Source organism: Panthera leo, chromosome F3, assembly GCF_018350215.1.
Source record: "Panthera leo isolate Ple1 chromosome F3, P.leo_Ple1_pat1.1, whole genome shotgun sequence".
Lineage (NCBI taxonomy): Eukaryota > Metazoa > Chordata > Mammalia > Carnivora > Felidae > Panthera > Panthera leo.
Window position 1 is genome coordinate 23,371,612 of NC_056696.1, and position 20,797 is coordinate 23,392,408.

The 20,797-nt window shown below is 39.2% G+C and overlaps 1 protein-coding gene across 1 annotated transcript in view; it reads right to left on the minus strand.

Annotated features, from left to right (window-relative positions):
- Positions 1 to 1,493: 1,493 nt before the first annotated feature.
- LOC122211525 (actin cytoskeleton-regulatory complex protein pan1-like) overlaps positions 1,494 to 20,797 on the minus strand; it is a 78,765-nt gene continuing 59,461 nt past the window's right edge. The window contains exon 4 of the mRNA XM_042924773.1: positions 1,494 to 1,589. Within this exon, the coding sequence (XP_042780707.1) occupies positions 1,494 to 1,589 (96 nt within the window). The remainder of the gene's footprint in view (positions 1,590 to 20,797) is intronic.

The following is a 20,797-nucleotide window of genomic DNA, read 5'->3' on the forward strand; positions in this document are numbered from 1 at the left end:
TTTTGTTGGTTGTTTCCTTTGCTCTGCAGAAGCTTTTTATCTTCATAAGGTCCCAGTAGTTCATTTTTGCTCTTAATTCCCTTGCCTTTGGGGATGTGTCAAGTAAGAAATTGCTACGGCTGAGGTCAGAGAGGTCTTTTCCTGCTTTCTCCTCTAGGGTTTTGATGGTTTCCTGAGTGAATGATAACTATTTGTACCTACCCTATTAGAGATTAAAACTGAGGAATGTTAAAAATATTTATATAGTAATTCATTGAAAACAGTAATAAATATAGCTCATGTTGACATAGATAACATTTTCATGAAAAATAACAATCTTGCAAAACAAAACTTAGTTACAAGAATGGCCTCACTTCACATTTTTACAAATCTTTTTGTAATGCCCATTTTCAAGGGAGATAGCTAGATGCTGGATTCTCATATGTATGTCTGCATTTAATCACTTGTGAAATCACAAATCATGTAGCTTCTGAAAAACTCCTCCCCTACACTTGTAAGACAGAGAAAAACATCACTGATCTCGTCAAGGTTCTCTACAACACCCATGACAGTAAATGCACAGGTCACACTGAGAATGCCCAGTGACTAGAAACTCACTAGTTCCCAAGAAAGCCCATTGCTCACCCAAAACATCACTGGTGATTAGAGAGATCCTCCCTCTGCCACACTACCTTTGCTCTCCCATCAGTATGATGCACTCTTCGTAAAGCCATGCAGAATAAGGAGAATCACTCCTTTAAGGCTAAGACCCTTATATAGTTTATTTTAAGGGTTATTCATAACTTTACAGGGTACTTTTTCCCATGTTCCCTTAAAAACATCTTCAAGGTAATCAACTAAATTATGAATCAATTTATCATGAGTAAGGCCCTCCTGATAGTTTCAAGGGCCTTATGATCTTCTACCAGACACAAATATTCCTACAGTGACTGTTTTCAGATATCAGACTGGCAGAACTAGGAGATGACATAAGGAATGGGACAGCATAATTAAAAGAACACTGAAAACAATCAGTGCAATTTATTTATTCATTATTTTTTTGTAGATTTTATTTTTAAGCCGCCTCTATACCCAACATAGGGCTCAAACCCACAACCCCCAATATCAAGAGTCTCATGCTCCACTGACTAAGCCAGCCAGGCACCCCTCAATCAGTACAATTTAAAACAGAGACTTCTTGGGGTGCCTGGATGGCTCAGTTGGCTAAGGGTCCAACTCAATTTCGGCTCAGGTCATGATTTCACAGTTTGCAAGATCGAGATCGAGCCCCATCAGGCTCTGCACTGATAGCACCCTCTCACTCTCTCTCTGTCTCAAAATTAAGAAACTTTAAAAAACAAGTAAATAAAACAGAGTTTTCTCTTTCTGCTTAAGGCACAGCCTTCTGATTGCTTTAGACATCCAAGTCTCGTGTTTTAAGTTCCTCCTTTACCATCCTGAAAGTTTCATGTACGTTTCCACATGTGTCTCGTACATACTTTGGGCTTAGTTTTTCACCAAAATTGTCCCCTCGGTCCCTGTTTAGAGATGACGTTGGAGATGACGTCTGCTGGTTTGTCAGAATGGAAAGACAAACTTTGTGGTTGGTTCTGAAACATAGAAACAAGCCTGAAGATATTTCCAAAAAAGCCATCCAGAATGGAGAATAAAGTTTCCCTTCATGTTAACCTAAACTCTGGGGATAAAGAGCAGTGCTCACCCAGATTTAAAGTTTGAGTTTGAAATCTTCTTATATCCACATCAAAATACTTGTCAACACCCCCCCCCCAAAATAAAAAATAAAAAAACCTTGCACTGTTGGTGGGAATATAAATTGGTGTAGCCACTGTGCAAAACAGTACGGAGATTCCTCAAAAAATTAAAAATAAAATTACCATATGATCCAGCAATCCCACTTCTGGGTATTTATCCAAATGAAATCAGGATCTCAAAGTGCTATGTGCACCCCAAGTTCACTGCAGCATTCCTCACAATAGCCAAGACATGGAAACAACCTGACTGTCTTCTGATGGATGGATGACTAAAGAAAACGTGGTATATACATACAATGGATGTTATTCATCCAAAAGAAAGCAGGAAATCCTGCCTTTTACAATATGGATGAACCTAGAGGGCATTATGCCAAGTGAAATAAGCCAGACAAAGACAGACACTATTATCTCACTGATATGTGGAATCTAAAAACAAACAAACAAACAAACAAACAAACAAAATGAAAAAACAGTTGAACTCCTAGTTACAGAGACTAGAATGGTGGCTCCTGAGGGCTGAAGAGGAGGGAAAATGGGGGATGTTGGTAAAAGAACAGAAGCCTTCAGTTATAAGTTGTGGGGAGCTAAGGCACAGCATGGTGACTACAGTTGATAATACTGTATTGTATACTCGAAAGTTGCTAAAAGAATAGATCTTATGTAAGCATTTTTACCACACACACATACACAAAACAGGTAACCAGGTGAGGTGACAGGGGTGTTAATTAACCTTATTGTAGTAATCATTTTAAAATAGGAACGTACATCGGGGCACTTGGCTGGCTCAGTAGGTTGAGCATCCAACTCTTGATTTAGGCTGTCAGCACAGAGCCCACTTTGGATCCTCCGTCCCCCTCTCTTTCTGCCCCTCCCCCATGCATGTGCACTCTCTCTCTCCCTCAAAAACAAATAAACATTAAATTTTAAAAAGAAATAAAAATATCAGCAAATGGCTTTCAGGTAGATTCAATTCATTTTGATTTCCCTTTTCTTTCCTTTTTCTCTTATCATTTATTATTCCCCAGTTTTATTGACATAATAGACAAATAAAATTGCAGTATATAAGTTTACAACATGATGATTTTTTTATAACCATATATTTACTTTCTTGTGTTTTTTTCAGCTTTACAAAGGTATCATTGAAAAATAAAATTGTAAGATAAAGTGTACATTGTGATGAGTTCACATATGTACATACACTTTTTAAAAATATTTAGGTGCACCTGGGTGGCTCAGTGAAGCATCTGACTTTGGCTCAGGTCATAATCTCACCGTTCCTGGGTTCAAGCCCCGTATTGGACTCTGTTATCACAACTCAGAGCCTGGAGCCTGCTTCAGAGTCTGTCTCCCTCTCTCTCTGCCCCTCCTCCACTCATGCTCTGTCTCTCTCTCTCTCTCTCTCTGTTTTTAATGTTTATTTATTAATTTTGAGAGAGAAAAAGGGTGGGGGCAGAAAAAGAGGGAGACAGAGAATCTCAAGCAGGCTATGCACTGTCAGCACAGAGCCCAGTGCAGGGCTGGAACTCATGAACCACGAGATCATGACCTGAGCTGAAGTAGGACACTTAACTGACTGAGCCCCCCAGGTGCTCCCAATTTTTAATGTCCTAATTCAGAAGGATCCATTCAGAATACATACTTCTATTTCATTACAGAATTTATAGACTACAACATTGTTCCCTTAAAAAACCTAAATTAATATCACACAGTTCAGGGAATCCATTCAGCTATTTCTTATCTTCTTTCACTGTATAATAAAGTGCATGATTAGTATTTTACCTTTAATACTAACAGCTAACACTTATTGAGCACTCACTATATCAAGGAGTGTATTAAGTGTTTTCAACTTTAGCTCATTATTAATTACTAATTAATCCTAATAACCTAATCCTAATCCTAATAACCATTAATCCATTATTAATCCTAATAACCCTACTAAGCACTCTTGGTATACCCATTTTACAGATGAGAAAACAAAGTTTAGAACACAGACAGCTAAGGTCCCAGAACTACAAACGGCAGAAAAGGAACTGCAAGCAATGGCCTATGAAATGCCGAAGCTCAACCTCTGAATCAATGCCCTTGTAAAAATCTAGTAGCATGACAAACCTTGAATACTTGTGGATTGGAATGATGATTTTTTCACAGTGTGATCTCGGAAAGGATGAATGGGGAACTGCCTGACAACACCAAATCCCCTAAACATAGAGAGCCTTTGACTTTTCACCACATCCACACTGCATAAGACTTGAAATGACCTTCCAGGCATCAGGGAAAGTATTCACTTTGGTGGTAATTGAAGATATTTGAAAACTCACAAAATGAGGAAATAAACAGCAAAAACTTGATTTGACTGTGTAAGAGTGCACGTAATTTAAATAATTAAAGTCATTTGTGTACCGCCATCTACATTTATTGTACACGAAATCAGATTGCTCAGATTCTGTGCGTTTATTGTATATGTTCTATTTTATAGCAACAAGTTCTTCCCATTGGACCTCTCAGACCACATCCGAGTGCAGGAAGTGGCACAGGAGGGGCTGGGGCGCCATCCTCACCTCAGTCTGAAACCTGCTGTGCCATTTATTGGCTGTGTGGCCTTGGACAAGGTACATAAATTCTCTAGCCTCAGTTTTCTCACCTGTAAAATGAGGTTAAAAAAAAAAAATGAAGGACACATCTTAAGTATAGGATTTAGTACACGAAAAGCACATGGTGTTTTGCTATTATTTATGTCATTATAATAAATAATAAGCATGGCTATCTGATCAATTTTAAAAACTTGAAACAGTTTTGTTTTCTAGAGGAAAGCATTGTCCTCACTTCCCTCCATTCTGCTGCTGTGTTTCTAACTTATAGTTTTACCTCCTCACTGTGCCATGCCCCACACCCCCACCCCCATGCTGGGACTTCTACGTCCTTCAGCAAATACAATGACTTGCTAAGAGAAGAAGAGAAGAGAAGAAGAATGAGAATAAAAGCTAGAGGCTATTTTTAAGTTTATAAAACAAGCTCCACTGACACATAGCAGAAATAGATCTGTCATTTTGAACAGAGAAGGGACCATTCTTCGCCAAACTTCCTGGAGCAAAAGGGCAAAACATTTGCAGGAATGAAGCCGCCAGGGATGCTGGAGAGCAGACCTGTCCACTCCACAGGCAACGCTCCTATCTAGTCACACAGAAATACCCAGCGTCCACACACAACACTGATGGCACCGCCAGACATCCAAGACATCTAAACTAGGAACAGGTGAACCCAGAGGCATATTCTACGGGATTTTCAAAGGCTGAACAGACAGAACCAAGAGATGGTGCTCCAGGGCTTGATACTGGTCTTAAAATACGGTATTAAACATGTATAACTTGGAGATAACAGACACCTTCAGCAAAATGTACATGAACAAATTAAGTGCTCAGTAATCTTTGGGAAACTCTAATATCTGATACTTGTTTTATTAAAGGGAAGGAGAAAGTAGGTCACAGGATCTCAGCTTAGAAAGGAGAGTGGGCTGGGGCACCTGGGTGGCTCAGTCAGTTGAGCATCCGACTTTGGCTCAGGTCATGATCTCACAGTTCGTGAGTTTGAGCCCCACAATGGGCTCGTTGCTGTCAGTGCAGAGCCCATTTCGGATCTTCTGTCCTCCCCCCCGTCTCTGCCCCTTCCTCACTTGCACTCTCTATCTCTCAAAACTAAATAAATCTTGAAGAAAGGAGAGTGGGCTGAGCATCTGAGCCTGTTGAGGAAAGAGAGAATGCTTCTGGTGGCTGGAGGGCAGAGAAGCAGGGAATCCTCCCAGGAGCCTGTACTGCGGTCTTCATGAGGCTGTCATTTGTGTTTAGAAGAGTACTTATTATGTTTGAGACTTATTATATAAGGAGAATATTGTCAACGGACCAACTTCTAATGGGCAGGTAGTTGGCAAAACACTTATTATTGACTCACTGCTTGTTCCTGGGAACGCTATTTAATCTTCATCACTTTATCTGTCAATAAAATATGGGGAAAACGATGGCCTCACCCTGCATTTTAGAGATAGGAGAGCTGCACAAGAGGGCCACTGTCCATCAGGAGAGCCGCCACTCAAGCACGGATAAATTCTTTGGCATCCGTGATGAAAAACTCAGCTGTGCCACAGCTGCCTGTGGGGGAGGGAGGGGCAGGTGGTGGAATCTCATGTGGAAACTCGAAAAGTAAAAAGGAAGAAGAATGGGAGAGTGCTCAGTGGCCTGAGGTATCAACAGAATTTGAGACAAATGATGAAAAATAAGAGAAAATATAAGACACAGATGGAAGCACAGCACAATACCCAAATAATAAAGAAGAAAACATCCCCACTGAGTTTTGCAATCCAAAGGCATAAATAAAAATGACAGTCAATGAAAATTGGGAAGGAAGGTTGAAGGGGGAGGGGGTTTAAAGTAAAAAAGACAATGTAAAGAACATCTTAGAAGCTTATTCCAAAAATAAAACCAGGCAGAATTAAAGAGGAACAAAAAGCAAAACCATCATGAGTATGGATGATGTCCTTTTGGGGTCTTTCTTGTTCATTAACCTTTAATTCCTTCTCTTTAAATAAATGATTTCAAGTTACTGCCCATTTCTCCTGGCTTTTAAAAATTGCCTCACAGAGCCATGAAGCCAGTATTTGTTTTAATGGTAAGTATAAATTGTCTAACTGAAGGATGGTGGCTCATGAGGAGTCAAAGAAAGCAATAACCCAGGAATCTGAGTGTACCTATGTTTACCCAGCGTCATGCAGGGAGAGAGACACTGGGACTCATTTCTATCTGGACTTTTTTTTTTAATGTTTATATATATTTTTGAGAGAGAGAGACAAAGTGCGAGCAGGGGAGAGGCTTAGAGAGAGGGAGACACAGAATCCGAAGCAGGCTCCAGGCTCCGAGCTGTCAGCACAGAGCCCAACACGGGGCTGTAACTCATGAACTGCAAGATCATGACCTGAGCCCGAGTCAGAAACTTAACTGACTGAGCCACCCAGGCGCCCTTCATTTCTATCTGGACTTTAAATCCTGGCCTCAGGAGCTCACCCTAAGCGAATCCGTGAACTGGATTTTTTTTTTTTTAATGTGTAAAATTGAATAGAAGATCCTGAACCCAATGAAAGGGAACAGAAACAAAGTAACCTTTGCATCTCTCCATGGCTGTGTTGTAACTCGCCCTGTGCTGTGCTACAGCTGCCTACGCAGTGTCCTTGTGTAGCTGTTCCCGGCCAGGCCCTATCACAGACCCCGAATGGATCAGGAATTTCTTCTATCCCTAAGTGGTATTACTCAGTTACGACGAGGGGAAACAAATGACTTAGTGATGTTGTTTTGTTAAATCACACTCTAGGCAAACTAATAAACTAAATTTATTACACAATTAGCTATAAATATCTCAACTAATAACCAATATGGTATACATTTTAGTTCTGACCACCCAGCTTTCTGGCCACTGGTAGCCTCGGAGCATCTCATATCTACTGTCTTCAGGGTATTTATGTCTTTATCTGTTTTCTGATTCTGGATACTATTCACATGTATATGTACACTCACATGTATGTGTATAGTAACATACAACACACACACACAACCTGTGTCCATCTACAGGCTTCTTCCAGATGACCACTGAATTTACTTAATAACCAGTTATTAAATTATGAGGGTTTACTCCCCTAGCTGAAAAAGTGTTTCCTACTATCCTTTATCCCCCAGTGCTGGTCTGTAGCATACACAGAAAAAACTACAAGGGATCAAGTTAAAAATGCAGATTCCTGGGACCCACCTTTAAAGATCCAGATTCAATAGCTCCGGGGTAAGGCCCAGAAATATGTATTTTTTAACATATTTCTTCTTTGGAGACAAGAATGGACAAGAGAATAGTTAATATGGCGTGACTGTAACCAGTACAAACTGCCTGAGCTCCAATACCAACTCCCACTTTTGCTCTGTGTTGAGCAAGTTACTTTCTCTCTCTGTCTGCCTTATATGCCCACACTGGGGGTAAGGGAAAGTAGTATCTGAGGCAGTATCCTGAGGATTAAGTGAGTTAACACCTGTTAATCCTCGAAGGAGTACTGAGTTCTCAAAAACTTATTTTTGAGAACTTAATTATTTCTTGCTTTATGCACATTTGTATATTGTTTTTGGAGTTTGGGGATTTTTTGTTTTCAAATAAGTATGTAACTATTTTTGCAATTAAAAAAAAAACTAACCTTCCTTCCCCCTGGGGAATGGGGGGGGATGGGGTTGGGAATGGGTGTGAACACCCCTAGGCCGCAGGAATGGCAGCACCCCCCTCCCCTGTGCATTTATACATGAGCTGTGTTGTGCAGACCTCAGGCCCACCCCCATCCCATGCTCCTTCTGATGCTAACCCCTGCAAGCTTGCACTCTCAAAGTGGCCCTTCCTCTTAGACTCTTGCTCCTTCGGGGCAGGCCTCCTCCTGGGAAATTGGGCAATGCCACCATAACTGCCTGGCCACAAGGCCACTTCACTGTGCCTTTCTTCTTCCCTTTTATACACTGAGCCACCCTATTCCCTAGGCTCCTGTCCTGCCACCTCACCCCATTTGCTCTATCACAGACCCCTATGCCTTTCCTTTGCATTACTTAGCACAAGTTCTTTTTTTAATGTTTATTTATTTATTTATTTTGAGAGAGAAAGAGAGTGGGGGGGGAGGGGCAGAGAGAGAGGGAAAGAGAGAGACTCCCAAGCAGGCTCTGTGCTGTCAACACCCCAACACAAGTCCTAATTATATATGAGTTTACTAAGTGATGGAGGCAGGTGTCTGCTTGGGTTGTTGCTGTATTTCAGCTTCTAACACTGTTCTTGGCACACAGATGGCACTCAATAACACATTCTAAGTGGATAGATGAGGAAATGGCTACCCGCAACCACCAGGCCACTCTGCGCTGCCTAACCCCACTGACTGTTGCAGACAACTCACTCATGGTCAGGTGCAGCCTGTATGGGGGGGCTGGGGGGAGGGGAGGGTATTGTCCCTATGGCTTAGCGTAGAGGAGAAATTCACTTAGCAGTTGAGTGCCCCCAGAAAGACTATTCCCCTAGGAAACAAAGCAGTTACTTCTCGGGATGGTTCCTGTGCTGCCACAGGACACAGTTGCAGAACTGTCCCTCCCAGGACTGAATAGGAAAAAAAATTACCACTCTTCAAACAGAACCCCTTCTCTTCAACTACCACCTTCCTATTAGAAACACCTTTGGGCATTTTAAACCCTCCTCTCCTTCTTGCCCACCCCCCATGCAGACAGACCCTGCCTGAGAGCCCAGTAGACCAGCTCTCCTACTCCTTTGTGATGGCAGGTCTTCTTCAGATAAAATGAAATGGCAACATGTGGGGTGCCTGGATGGCTCAGTCGGTTTAGGCTTCCGACTTTGGCTCAGGTCATGATCTAACAGTTCTGTGCCGACAGCTCAGAGCCTGGAGCCTGCTTCAGATTCTGTGTCTCCCTCTGTCTCTGCCCCTCCCCTGTTCTCTCTCTCTCTCTCTCTCTCTCTCTCTCTCTCTCTCTCTCAAAAATAATCATTAAAAGCAATAAAATGGCCATATGTTTCAATTAATTTTAAAAGGTTTCTGTGATTTGGGAGCCCCTGGGTGGCTCAGTCGGTTAAGCATCCGAGTCTTGGGTTTAGGCTGAGGTCACAATCTCGTGGTTCGTGAGTTTAAACCCCACATCGAGCTCTGTGCTGACAGAGCAGAGTCTGCTTGGGTTTCTCTCTCTCTCCCTCTTTCTCTGCCCATTCCGCACTCTCTCTCTCTCTCTCTCAAAATAAATAAATAAACTTAAAAAAAAAAAAAAAAACGGGCATCTGGGTGGCTTAGTCAGTTAATCATCCAACTTCGGCTCAGGTCATGATCTCACAAGCCCCGCCTCAGGCTCTGTGCTGAGAACTCAGAGCCTGGAGCCTGCTCTGGATTCTGTGTCCCCCTCTCTCTCCCCCTCCCCTGCTTGCGCTCTGTCTCTCTCTCTCAAAAATAAATAAACGTTAAACATAATTTTTAATTAAAAAAAGGTTTCTGTGATTTGTAGTGATTTCTAATAAACTGCTGTTTATTAGAAAAAGCAATAAATGTTTTTTTCTAACCAAAATAACCCACACATAATTAGTTTTGAACTTCTTGAATGAGATGTGCTAAAATAAATAGAATCTTTCATGCTAATATAGCAGTGAAAGTGAAATGCTCCAAACTCCAATCTATTAAAATGTAGGTATTTTATCCAGGTCCTGCTCTAGATCTTTATTTTCTAGATCTCCTTTATTTTCACCATCCAGAAACATACTCTTAATATCTAGTAGAAGATGTAGAAGGTTGGCATGAATTCTTCTGACTTATTTTATCATCTGTGACATGGTTGCTTCTTCACCTATTACATTTTATGCTCAAAAATATTGAGTTCACTTTTGAGTTTCCCTATTTGGGCCTCAGATTTTTGCATACTTTCTCACATGGAGAAAAACGAACAATTCAAATCTGTGCTTGCTTGCAGGTTATTTGGATCCTGAGAATTGTATTTGCTTCTCTTTAATCCTCCCTTATTAAGTACACTTCTAAGAAATGACTTCATACATACCGCACCCTTTAAAGTGGAGGCTTCCACTGGAGCAGTGATTAAAAAACCCCGCGCTGCTTTGCATAATGCCACCGGAGCCCTTACATTAGAAAGAAGATAGGTATCTGCTGGTGCCTCTTATCCCATCAGTTCCCAAAGTCACAAAGCCTGACCTACATGTCGTAGGCTCTATATAAAAGCAGGAAAAGTCACTGCCGTGGAATTTTCTGCATTTATTTCATGTCCATTTAAACTGTTGTAAACTTTGCTTCTCTACTTACAAAGCAGCCGACCACCACTACAGGGGATGCCCAGGGCTCTGGAACTCAGACCGAGATCACTCTACCCTCCTTTGTTCCTTCTACACCTGTAGAGACCATCTTAGCAATGATGCTTCAGCGTGAAGTCACCCCTTCTCCCCCTTACCCCTTTCCTCCAATATTAATCCGTCTTTTTTTTTTTTAATCTGAGGGAATTTGTGTGGCACTTGCTCCAAAAAAGGCTGGCAGAACAAGGATGTCAACCTGGATTAAGTACATATTTGAGCAAACGCAAGCTATACAATGTTTAATTTCTTTTACCCAATTTTAGCTAGGAAAAATACAGTAGAGAAAGGATACAAAGAGGGATTAACACAAAGAATGAAGATTATACAGACTTGTTTGCCAGAATTCCATGGTTCCTTATTTTTTCCCTTAACTCTGGCCACTTCTTCCCAAATACTCTTCAGTGGCACCTCCTCAGCCATTTGACTACTTTTTTTAAATGTATGTTTTTAACAGCTAAGGCTGTTGAGACATAATTTACATACCATAAACTTCACGTTTTAAGTGTCTACTTCAGTGATTTTTTTTTTTTTAAGTAAATTTAAAGTCACACAACCACAATCCTACAATCCAATTTTGGAACATTTCCATCACTCTAAAAAGGTCCCTTGTGTAGTGTTTCTTTGACTTCTTAGCCAGGAGCTTAGTCTTTGGACCATTGCTCTTTTATACTCCCATCCTAGATGATCTCATCTGGTCTTCACCTTTTAAATATCAGATGTATACCGATGACTCCCAAATCTATGTCCCCACCCTGAACCTCTCCCCTAAACTCCAGACTCAGCTCCTCTTACATGTCTAATAGGCATCTCAAACTCAGCATGCTCAAAACTGAGTTTTGATCTTTCATTAAAACTGCTCCTCCCACAACCCTAACCAGTTAACAGAAACTCTTTCTTCCAATTGCCCATGCCAAAACCCCGGGAGTCATCCTGACTCCTCTCTTCACACCCCAACACCCAATCCACCAAGAAATCCTATTGGCCCTCCCTGTAAAATAGAACCAGAATCCAGCTACTTCTCATGGCGACACTGCAGGCAGCTGGGTCCAAGCCACCGCTGGATTATTGCCACAGCCCCATTACTGCTCTCCTGCTCCTGCACTTACTTCCTACTTTTAATCCTCAACACAGGAGCCAGAGCGATTCTTTTAAATGTTAAGGCAGACTATGTCCCAACCCCACTCAAAATGCTGCAATGGCTTCCCATGTCACACAGAACAAAAGCCAGTATCCTGACAGTGGCTCACTGCCCCTCATAAGCACTCCCCAGGAGCACTTACGGTTCCCACAAGACTTCAACTCCTAGTGCTATTCCCCATGTTCATTCTCCTTCAGCTTCACTGGCCTCCTTGTTCTTTCTCACTCACATCTGGCTCAGAACCTTGGCACTGACTGTTCCTTCTGTCCATAAGACTCTTCCCCAATAAAACTTTTTGCCTGATTTCTTTATTTCCTGTGTTTCCTCAAGTCTTACTTCTCAGTGAGGCCTATCTACATCACCCTACTTAATACCGTAAAGTTTCCCCTGCACTCACAATCCCCCTTACCTTATTCTACTTTTCCTTGTTGCATGGAATTTTCCACTCTGTAAGTTGACAAGCTGCCCTTAAATTTAATAGGAAAAAGCAAGGGCAAAGGAGAGTACCTACCAGATATAAAACTTACTACAAAGCTACAGTCATAAAAGGGTATAGCAATGGTACAGAGATGGAAATGGGACCAATCAAATAGGATAAATGGCCCAGAAATAAACCCATGTCTACATGGGAATTTGGGATATGACACATTAGCATCACAAATCATTGAAAAAGAAAAGATTATTTAATAACTTGTGCCAGAAAAATTGGCTTTCTATTTGGAAACAGATAAAATTACATGCCTATTTTACATCATACACAAAGTAAATTCCAGAGGGATTAAGGGGCTATACACAAAAAGAAAAACTTTCAAACCTTAGAATAAAATATAAGAAAATATATCTATGACATCCTGGTAGGGAAGGTTTTCTCAACATGACAAAAAATGCACAACCATAACAAAATTAAAAGACAACCTATGGAATGGGACAGGATATTTGTGAATGACATATCTGATAAAGTGTTAGTATCCAAAATATATAAAGAACTTACAGGGGTGCCTGGGTGGTTCAGTCAGTTGAGCGACCAACTCTTGATTTTGGCTTGGGTTATGATCCCAGGGTCATGGGATTGAGCCCCAAATTGGACTACATGCTGAGCGTGAAGCCTGCTGGAGATTCTCTCTCTCTCTCCCTCTCTCTCTCTCTCCCTCTCTCTCTCTCTCCCTCTCTTTCTCTCTCTCTCTCTTTCCCTCTGTCCTTCTCCCTTGCTCACATGCTCTCTCTAAAAAAATAATTAAAAAAAAAATAAAATAAATGAAACTTATAAAACTGAACACTCAAAAAACAATAATCCAATTAAAAGATGGGCAGAAGACATAAACAGACATTTTTCTACAGAAGACATATAGACAGCCAACAGACACATGAAAAGATGTTCATCATCACTTATCATTAGGGTAATGCAAATCAAAACTAAAATGAGCATCACCTCACACCTGTCAGAATGTTTAAAATCAAAACACAAGAAAAAACAAGTGTTGGCAAGGATGTGGAGAAAAGGGAACACTTATGCACTGTTGGTGCGAATGCAAATTGGTGCAGCTACTCTGGAAAACAGAATGGAGTTTCCTCAAAAAGTTAAAAATAGAAGTACCCTACAATCCAGTAATTGCTCTACTGGGTATTTACCCAAAGAACAGAAGAACACTAATTCAAAGGGATACATGCACCCCTAAGTTTATAGCAGCATTATTTACAATAGTAAGACATGGAAACAGCCCAAGTGTCCATTGATTGATGAATACAGAAGGAAGAGATGGTACAGATATATGCAATAGAATGTTACTCAGCCATAAAAAAGAATGAAATCTTGCCATTTTCAGGGACAGGAATAGAGTTAGAGACTATAATGCTGAGAAAAATAAGAGAAAGACAAATACCATATCACTCATATGTGGAATTTAAGAAACAAAGCAAATGGGCAAAGGGAAAAACAATGTGAGAGAGACAAAGCAAGAAACAGTCTCTTAATAATAGAGAACAAACTGATGGCTATCAGAGGGGAAGTGGGTAGCAGGATGGGTGAAATAGGTGATGGGGATTAAGGAGGGCACTTGTAGTGAAAAGCATGGGGTGATGTATGGAAGCATTGAATTACTAGATTGTACACCTGAGACTAATCTAACACTGCATGTTAACTAACTGGAACTAAAATAAAAACTTAAAATAAAATTTAAAAAAGGGAGAAAATGCACAACCTTAAAGCAAAATACTGAAATGTTTGATTATATTAACATTAAAAAGCACCTGCATAGCAGAAAACATGATAAATCAAGTTAAAAGATATGTCACAATCAAAAAGATGATATATATAATTGAAAAAGGATGGGTTTCCAGTATTTATATATTTTTAACTACCACTAATAAAATAATCCAATGGAAACATTTTTAATATTTAAAATAAAATTTAAATGTTGAAATATATGAATAGGCAATTAATTTACAGAAGAGGAAATTTATCTGGCCAGTGTACATATGAACTATGTTCAGTATTACTAAATGATATGCAATTAAAATGACAGCACTCTTCAACTGGCTCCACAAAAAATAAAAATATTTCTTATAACAGAAAGTGTAACTCATAAGGATGTAGGAAGAAATGAAACTTACACATCCTGATGGGGTATGTAAATTGGTCTAACTACTTTGGAGAAATATTTGGCAATATCCAATAAAGCTGAAAAGTTATGTATGGTACAACCTAATAGGTTCATTTTTAGAAATATACGTGGAGGGGCACCTGGGTGGCCCAGTCTGTTAAGCATCCAACTCTTGATTTCAGCTCAAGTCATGATCTCACACTCTTAAAATAAAAGCCCACATCAGGCTCCATGCTGTATGAAGCCTGCTTGGGATTCTCTCTCCCTCTCTCTGCCTCTCATACAGTCTCTCTTTCAAAATAAATAAACATTAAAAAAAAAAAAAAATATATATATATATATATATATATATATATATATATATATATATATATATACCTGGAGAAACTCTCATATATACACACAAAATTGCATACAGGTATGTTCATTGCAGCTTTGCTTGTGATTGCAAAAAATAATGGGAAATAATTTAAATGGCCACCAACAAGAGAATGTATAAATTGTGATATCATATACATTAAATTCATTATAACAGTAAATTTCAAAAACATCATTGTGAATTTTTTTAAAAAGCAATGTGAAAAGTCGTATATTGAATAGAATATCTATGTACTAATTTTTATAATAATACAAAATATTACTTACAAATATAAACACATCTAGTAAAAACGTAAGACACATACATGGAAAAAATACATATGCTATGTAGCCGATCACAGAAAAGACATAGTCTTCCTCCCCTCCTGACATCCATTCCCCCTTACAATATTTACCACTACTTCTACCAAGAAGCAAAGTCTATTTTCCCATCTCTTCAATCTGGTGTTTTGTGACATTCATTTTCACCAACAGAATGCAATGGAAGCAACGTTTTGCCAGAGACCCTACACATTTCCATTCTATTTTCCCTTTTAGAATCTTTCTGCTACCTTGTGAATAAGGCTGAGTTGGCTTAATCAATGATGAGCAACCCATGGCCAGCCAATCCCATCACTTCAGCCTACAATCAGCTAACCTCCAAACACATGATAAAGGCCACACCATCACAAGCCAGCTCCCTGCTGACCTGCCAGTTGACCACAGACACATGAGCAAGCCTCCCTAATATGAGAGCCCTATCTCATATCAGTAGAACCACCCAGCTGATGTGTAGACTCATGATCAATAATAACTGGCTGTTGTTTTAAGCCACTGTTTGGAGTGACTTTTACACACAGCAATAGCTGAGTGATGCCTATCCCACTTTCAGAACAATGACTTCTAAGGAGAGAGGGAAGGGAAGAGTATTAAGGGGACACAGACACATCTACCTTTCACACTTAATTTGTTTAAGGATTTAAAAGTCCTCAAATCCTGTGGTAAATCTGGATTGAAGGAACTTGAGAGTCTGTTATATTATTTCCAGAATAACTCTGAATACTTGAAATGTTGCCTAATTTGTTTAAAGAAGCATGTTAATATTCTTTCAATTTTTGACATATTCATATTAATATACTGGAGCAAGACAGAACTTAAAAAATTGTTCATCACTGGGGTCTCACGTAGACTGGATACACAGAAACTTGGAGATAGTAAGCCTTGACTTAACGTTCCCGACCTCACGAGCCACTGTGACTCAGACTGACTAAATATTGTGTCACACCTCATTCTGTGGTAACATATAAACAAGAGCTGAGAGAAAAATATCAAACCCTCAACCAGAACTCAAGAAACACATTTTCTTTCATGAAAAAAATCGATTTTTAAGAGAAAACAAAGACAAAAATGTTGTTATCAAATATATTCTTTGATTTTCAGATTAGTCCCAGGATCAGCACTGAGTCAAGCTAACCTTTGCATGTTCAATATTAAAGTAGAAGAGTAGCTGTACACTTTTGAGATATATTTTCATCAAAGATTGAGACAAAAATGAGTTTCTATTTGATCTTCATTTTACAAAAAAAATTAATTTAACTGTTCATCCCCATTCAGCCATGCTCCTTTTATTAAAATAGACTTCTTTCTTCCTCCCTTCCTTCCTTCCTTCTTTCTTCTTTCTTTCTTTCTTCTTTCTTTCTCTTTCTTTTCTTTCTTTCTCTTTCTTTCTTTCTTTCTTTCTTTCTTTCTTTCTTTCTTTCCTTCCTTCCCTTCCTTTCCCTTCCCTCCCTTCCCTCCCTTCCCTTCCCTTCCCTTCCCTTCCCTTCCCTTCCCTTTCCTGTTCCCTGCTAGAATGTAAGCTTCACAAAGACAGGCATATTTGTTGGATCACAGTGGGGATGGTGGTGGTGAAGATTAAGGAATGCATGTAGAGCACACAATTGACCAGGGGCATTGCTTAACTAAAAGGAAGTTTGAGTTCACCTATAGCCAGTATGAGTATCTGGGAGATTTGAACTTTTGCACTGACTCTTCTCAGATGTAAATTTTTGAAAACATTTGAATAAAGCTGATTATCAGAAAAAATAGGGTTGTTTACTTCAATTTTGTTGCAATATAATTTCAAGATTACAAAAACTCATACTGTAAGAGGACTGAGAGAAGAACTTCTAAACAATCTATACAAAACTAGTTCTAGCCACTGTGTGTCAATTATGTGCAAATAAAAAATTAAAATAAAAAAATTAAAATTTTTACTACTACTTAAAAACAAAAACAAAAACTGAACCTATCTGTAAATCCCAAGTCCCTAGTGCAACCTGCTGAAAATGTTCCACCAGTCCTTAAATGCCAAAAGATTTCTAAGAAGCCTGTAGCTCTGATTTTGATAGGATCCATTCACCTTAAACCTTACAATCTAAGTAAAGGAAGGAACCAGTCTACATCTAACACATTGGGTGAAAACATAGCAAGCAATGACCAATCTCTCTGCCTGACATTTAGACCCAGGAATACAAACACTTCCTTTACATGAAAAGTAGTGGAAAGAGTGGAACCAACATCATTCCAGGTGGCAAGAGATGAGAAGAGGCATTTGTGGCCAAAAGACAAGGTCAGGGAGGGGATTTGGAAGAGCCTGATGTGAGACAAACAGTCAAAACAAAATAGGAAGTATATGCTCTGAAACAAGTCAAGTCACTTATGAGCCAGGCCAGCAGAATAAATCAAGGCTACACAGAGCTGAAAATGAGTCAATCTCATTTATAAACAGTTGTAAGGCTAACCCTTTCCAATTTAGTTATCTATTAAATGTACTAAAGGCCCTTTTTTCTTTCTGCTGCTTCTGTCCATAAGTGATTATGATAGTTTGGTATCAGCTTTTTAGGTTTAATTTCTAATAAAGAATGACTATAGAGCTTCAAAAATAGTCAAGCTGAAGGCCAATATGGCAGAGTAAACCAACTAGCACAATCATCTATCTCAGTATCTGAGAAAGCTCAGATAAAAATCAAAAATATGTATCAATAATTAAAATATGAATAGTGCTTACAATGCACCTGGCATTATTCTAAGGGCATTATACATGTTAACTCACTTGATAGTACATCTTTTTGAAAACCAACACTATTATCATCCCCACTTACAGATGTAGAAACTGAAGCTCAGGTAGACCTGAGATTTAATCCCAACCAGTCTAAATCCAAAGCTTGTGTCTTTAGCTACCATACCACTCTGCTCTCAAACAAAATAGGCACATAAGCAATGTGAAAAGGAAGAAGAAAAAAAGCCGTCCATTACCAAACAAGGAGAGGGTCTAAGCTTATGCCATAAACTTTGAAAAGAGAAATCTTGGGGCACCTGGGTGGCTCAGTAGATTAAGCCTCCGACTTCGGCTCAGGTCATGATCTTGCACACACCCTGAAAGTGAGTTTGAGCCCCGCGTCAGGTTCTGTGCTGACAGCTCAGAGCCTAGAGCCTGCTTCCCATTCTGTGTCTCCCTCTCCCTCTCTCTCTCTCGGCACCTCCCCTGCTCACACTCTGTCTCTCTCAAAAATAAATTAACATCAAAAAAAAAAAATAAAGAAAGAAAGAAAGGAAAAGAAAAATCTAAAAAAATAGGAATAAAAGAAATTGAGTGTCTACTAATCCTGTTCCTAGTCCCCAGAAGCAATATTGAATTAATACTTTGAGTCAGAAAAATCCAGAAAAGTCTTGCCAACACCTCTCTCCTCTCTCCCCAACCCACCCCATCCCCAAAATTTAGAGACATGTGAACCAATGGAGTGCACAGGTAATTTCAGGAGGAGTTAACACTTCAGGCTTTACCATTTTCCAGGACTCCGTGAAGAACTGGAAAATAAACTAAAGATCGAGAGAATCTGTCCAGGAATAAAATGCACTCCCAACCAGTCTGACTGATCTTTAGTATAGAAAATTTATCAAAATCTCAGATGAGAGAATGGGGCTCAGGTCTTCCAATAGACTGCATGTAGTTCTAATCTCATTAGGCAGCTCATAAACCATGCTCTGAATGGAGGAGAAACAAATCTCAGATGAGGTAGAAAGTGTCCAGAAGAATGCACCTACATTAGAGCAAACTAAAGTTCAGTCCACGTTAAAAATGAGAAAGATAGAAATTAATGACTTAGCAACGGCAAACACATAGGCACACACAGAGCATAAAATAAGATTAAAAATAATATGTAGACTTAAGAAAACTAATTGAGCACCAAAACCACACCACTGGAGTAGAAGTCTACAAACTATGACCCTTGGAAGAAATCTAGGACATCACTGATTTTTATTAAATGTTATTGGAACATGTGTTGTCTGTGGTTGCTTTTGCACTACAACAGTCGAGTCGAGTAATTACAACAGAAATCATATGGCCTACGAAGCCTCAAATATTGATTTGTGCAAAAAAGTCTGCAAACACCTCCACTAGAAAATTAATCATACACAAGTTGGCCCGCCTGTCCTGGGCTCTTCTACCCCACCTCTGTGCTTCCACTTTCTGGTTACACCCTGAAATTGAATGCACACTAGCATAAATGCAGTATGAGTTGGTGGCTCACCCTTTGGGCTTCAAACCCAGCCCCCAAGAACTACCACACCATCACATGTCTTGAAAAATGTACACTTCACACCCCCAACTCAAGCCAAGCATCTTTGGTAATATATAACTGTAACATCCAACACTTATTTACCATGTGCTAAATACTATTGTGCTTTCATAAAACAGAAAAAAAAATGGTAGAGGTGGAATACAAATAAATAAAATTTAGGCAATATGACCTCAGTGAATAATACTCCCTACTGCATAACAATCCTCCTTTACAGATCAATCTAAAAATGAGAAAATGAGAAAAGAGAAAAAGCAGGATCCAAGTTGACAACACTTTATTCTCCTCCTTTAAACATGTTTTATTGGAAGCATCTTCATAGTAAGCATTTTAGTGACTTATTTACATTATTAATGTTCAGAAACAAATCAGGCCGCAATTCTGATTATTGAAGATTTAGAGTTCTCTCACAAGTTTACAAAGTACAGTGCAAAATTATGTGTTATTACTTTAAGCTCGGCTAGGAATAAATAGAAAGCACATTTTATTCTCATTGGCCACTGAACTAGAATTTACAACTTTGAGGAAAATATCCCACTGGACTAGCTTATTACTATCTCTTCAAACCCCCAATGCAAGCTTTCACATCTCCCCTGGGTGTTTCTTATTACTGAACAGATCTTAAGTTTACTTATTTGAAAATAATTATAAAGTCTTGTATAGAAAGTGATTTTTGTTCAGAAATAAAATTTCTCAACACGTACATACCTCATTGTAATATCATCACTATTTTGTATATTCTCTATGCTCACTACAATTCAATTTTAATTATATTCAAGCACCCAAGATATGTCAGAACATACTTAGGCATTGTTAGCTTATCAAACATTTTATCATTTATTCTTCAAATATTTATTCAACCCAAACCATGCTCTACAGGCACTGTGCGGGGTACCAGAGACACTAACGAATAAGCCCCAGGATTTTTGGAATTAAAGTCATGACTACAGATGAGCTCCTCTGAGATGGATATATAAAACAGGAGTGGAAAAAAGATTTTCCTCTCATATGTGAACTCTGATAGTTTGGTGGTTTCCTAAAGCATTTTTGAGAATTCTTAGGATAGCATCAGAGATGAGAGAAAATTGCCAAAATCAATTAGCAGTGTCTTCTATGGACACATGTAATTTGGTTCATTTTGTATGTTCATGATTTCTTGTTGTATTATAAAAAAAAGGACCAAGTAAGAAATACTGGATATCAATGTTTATGATATGAGTGAAGGAAAGAAATAAGCAGCAGCAACCTATTCCACAGCAACAGCAACATCACAGAAGCAAATAGGAAGAGGGTTTTTAGGAGGAAGTAGACAGTCGTGTCAAACGTCATATTCCTTGAAGAAGAAAGTTGGCAAATTGCAACTCATTGGTGACTTTCCTGAAAACAGTTTCAGAAGAGTAAAGAAGTAGAAACTTAAGTACA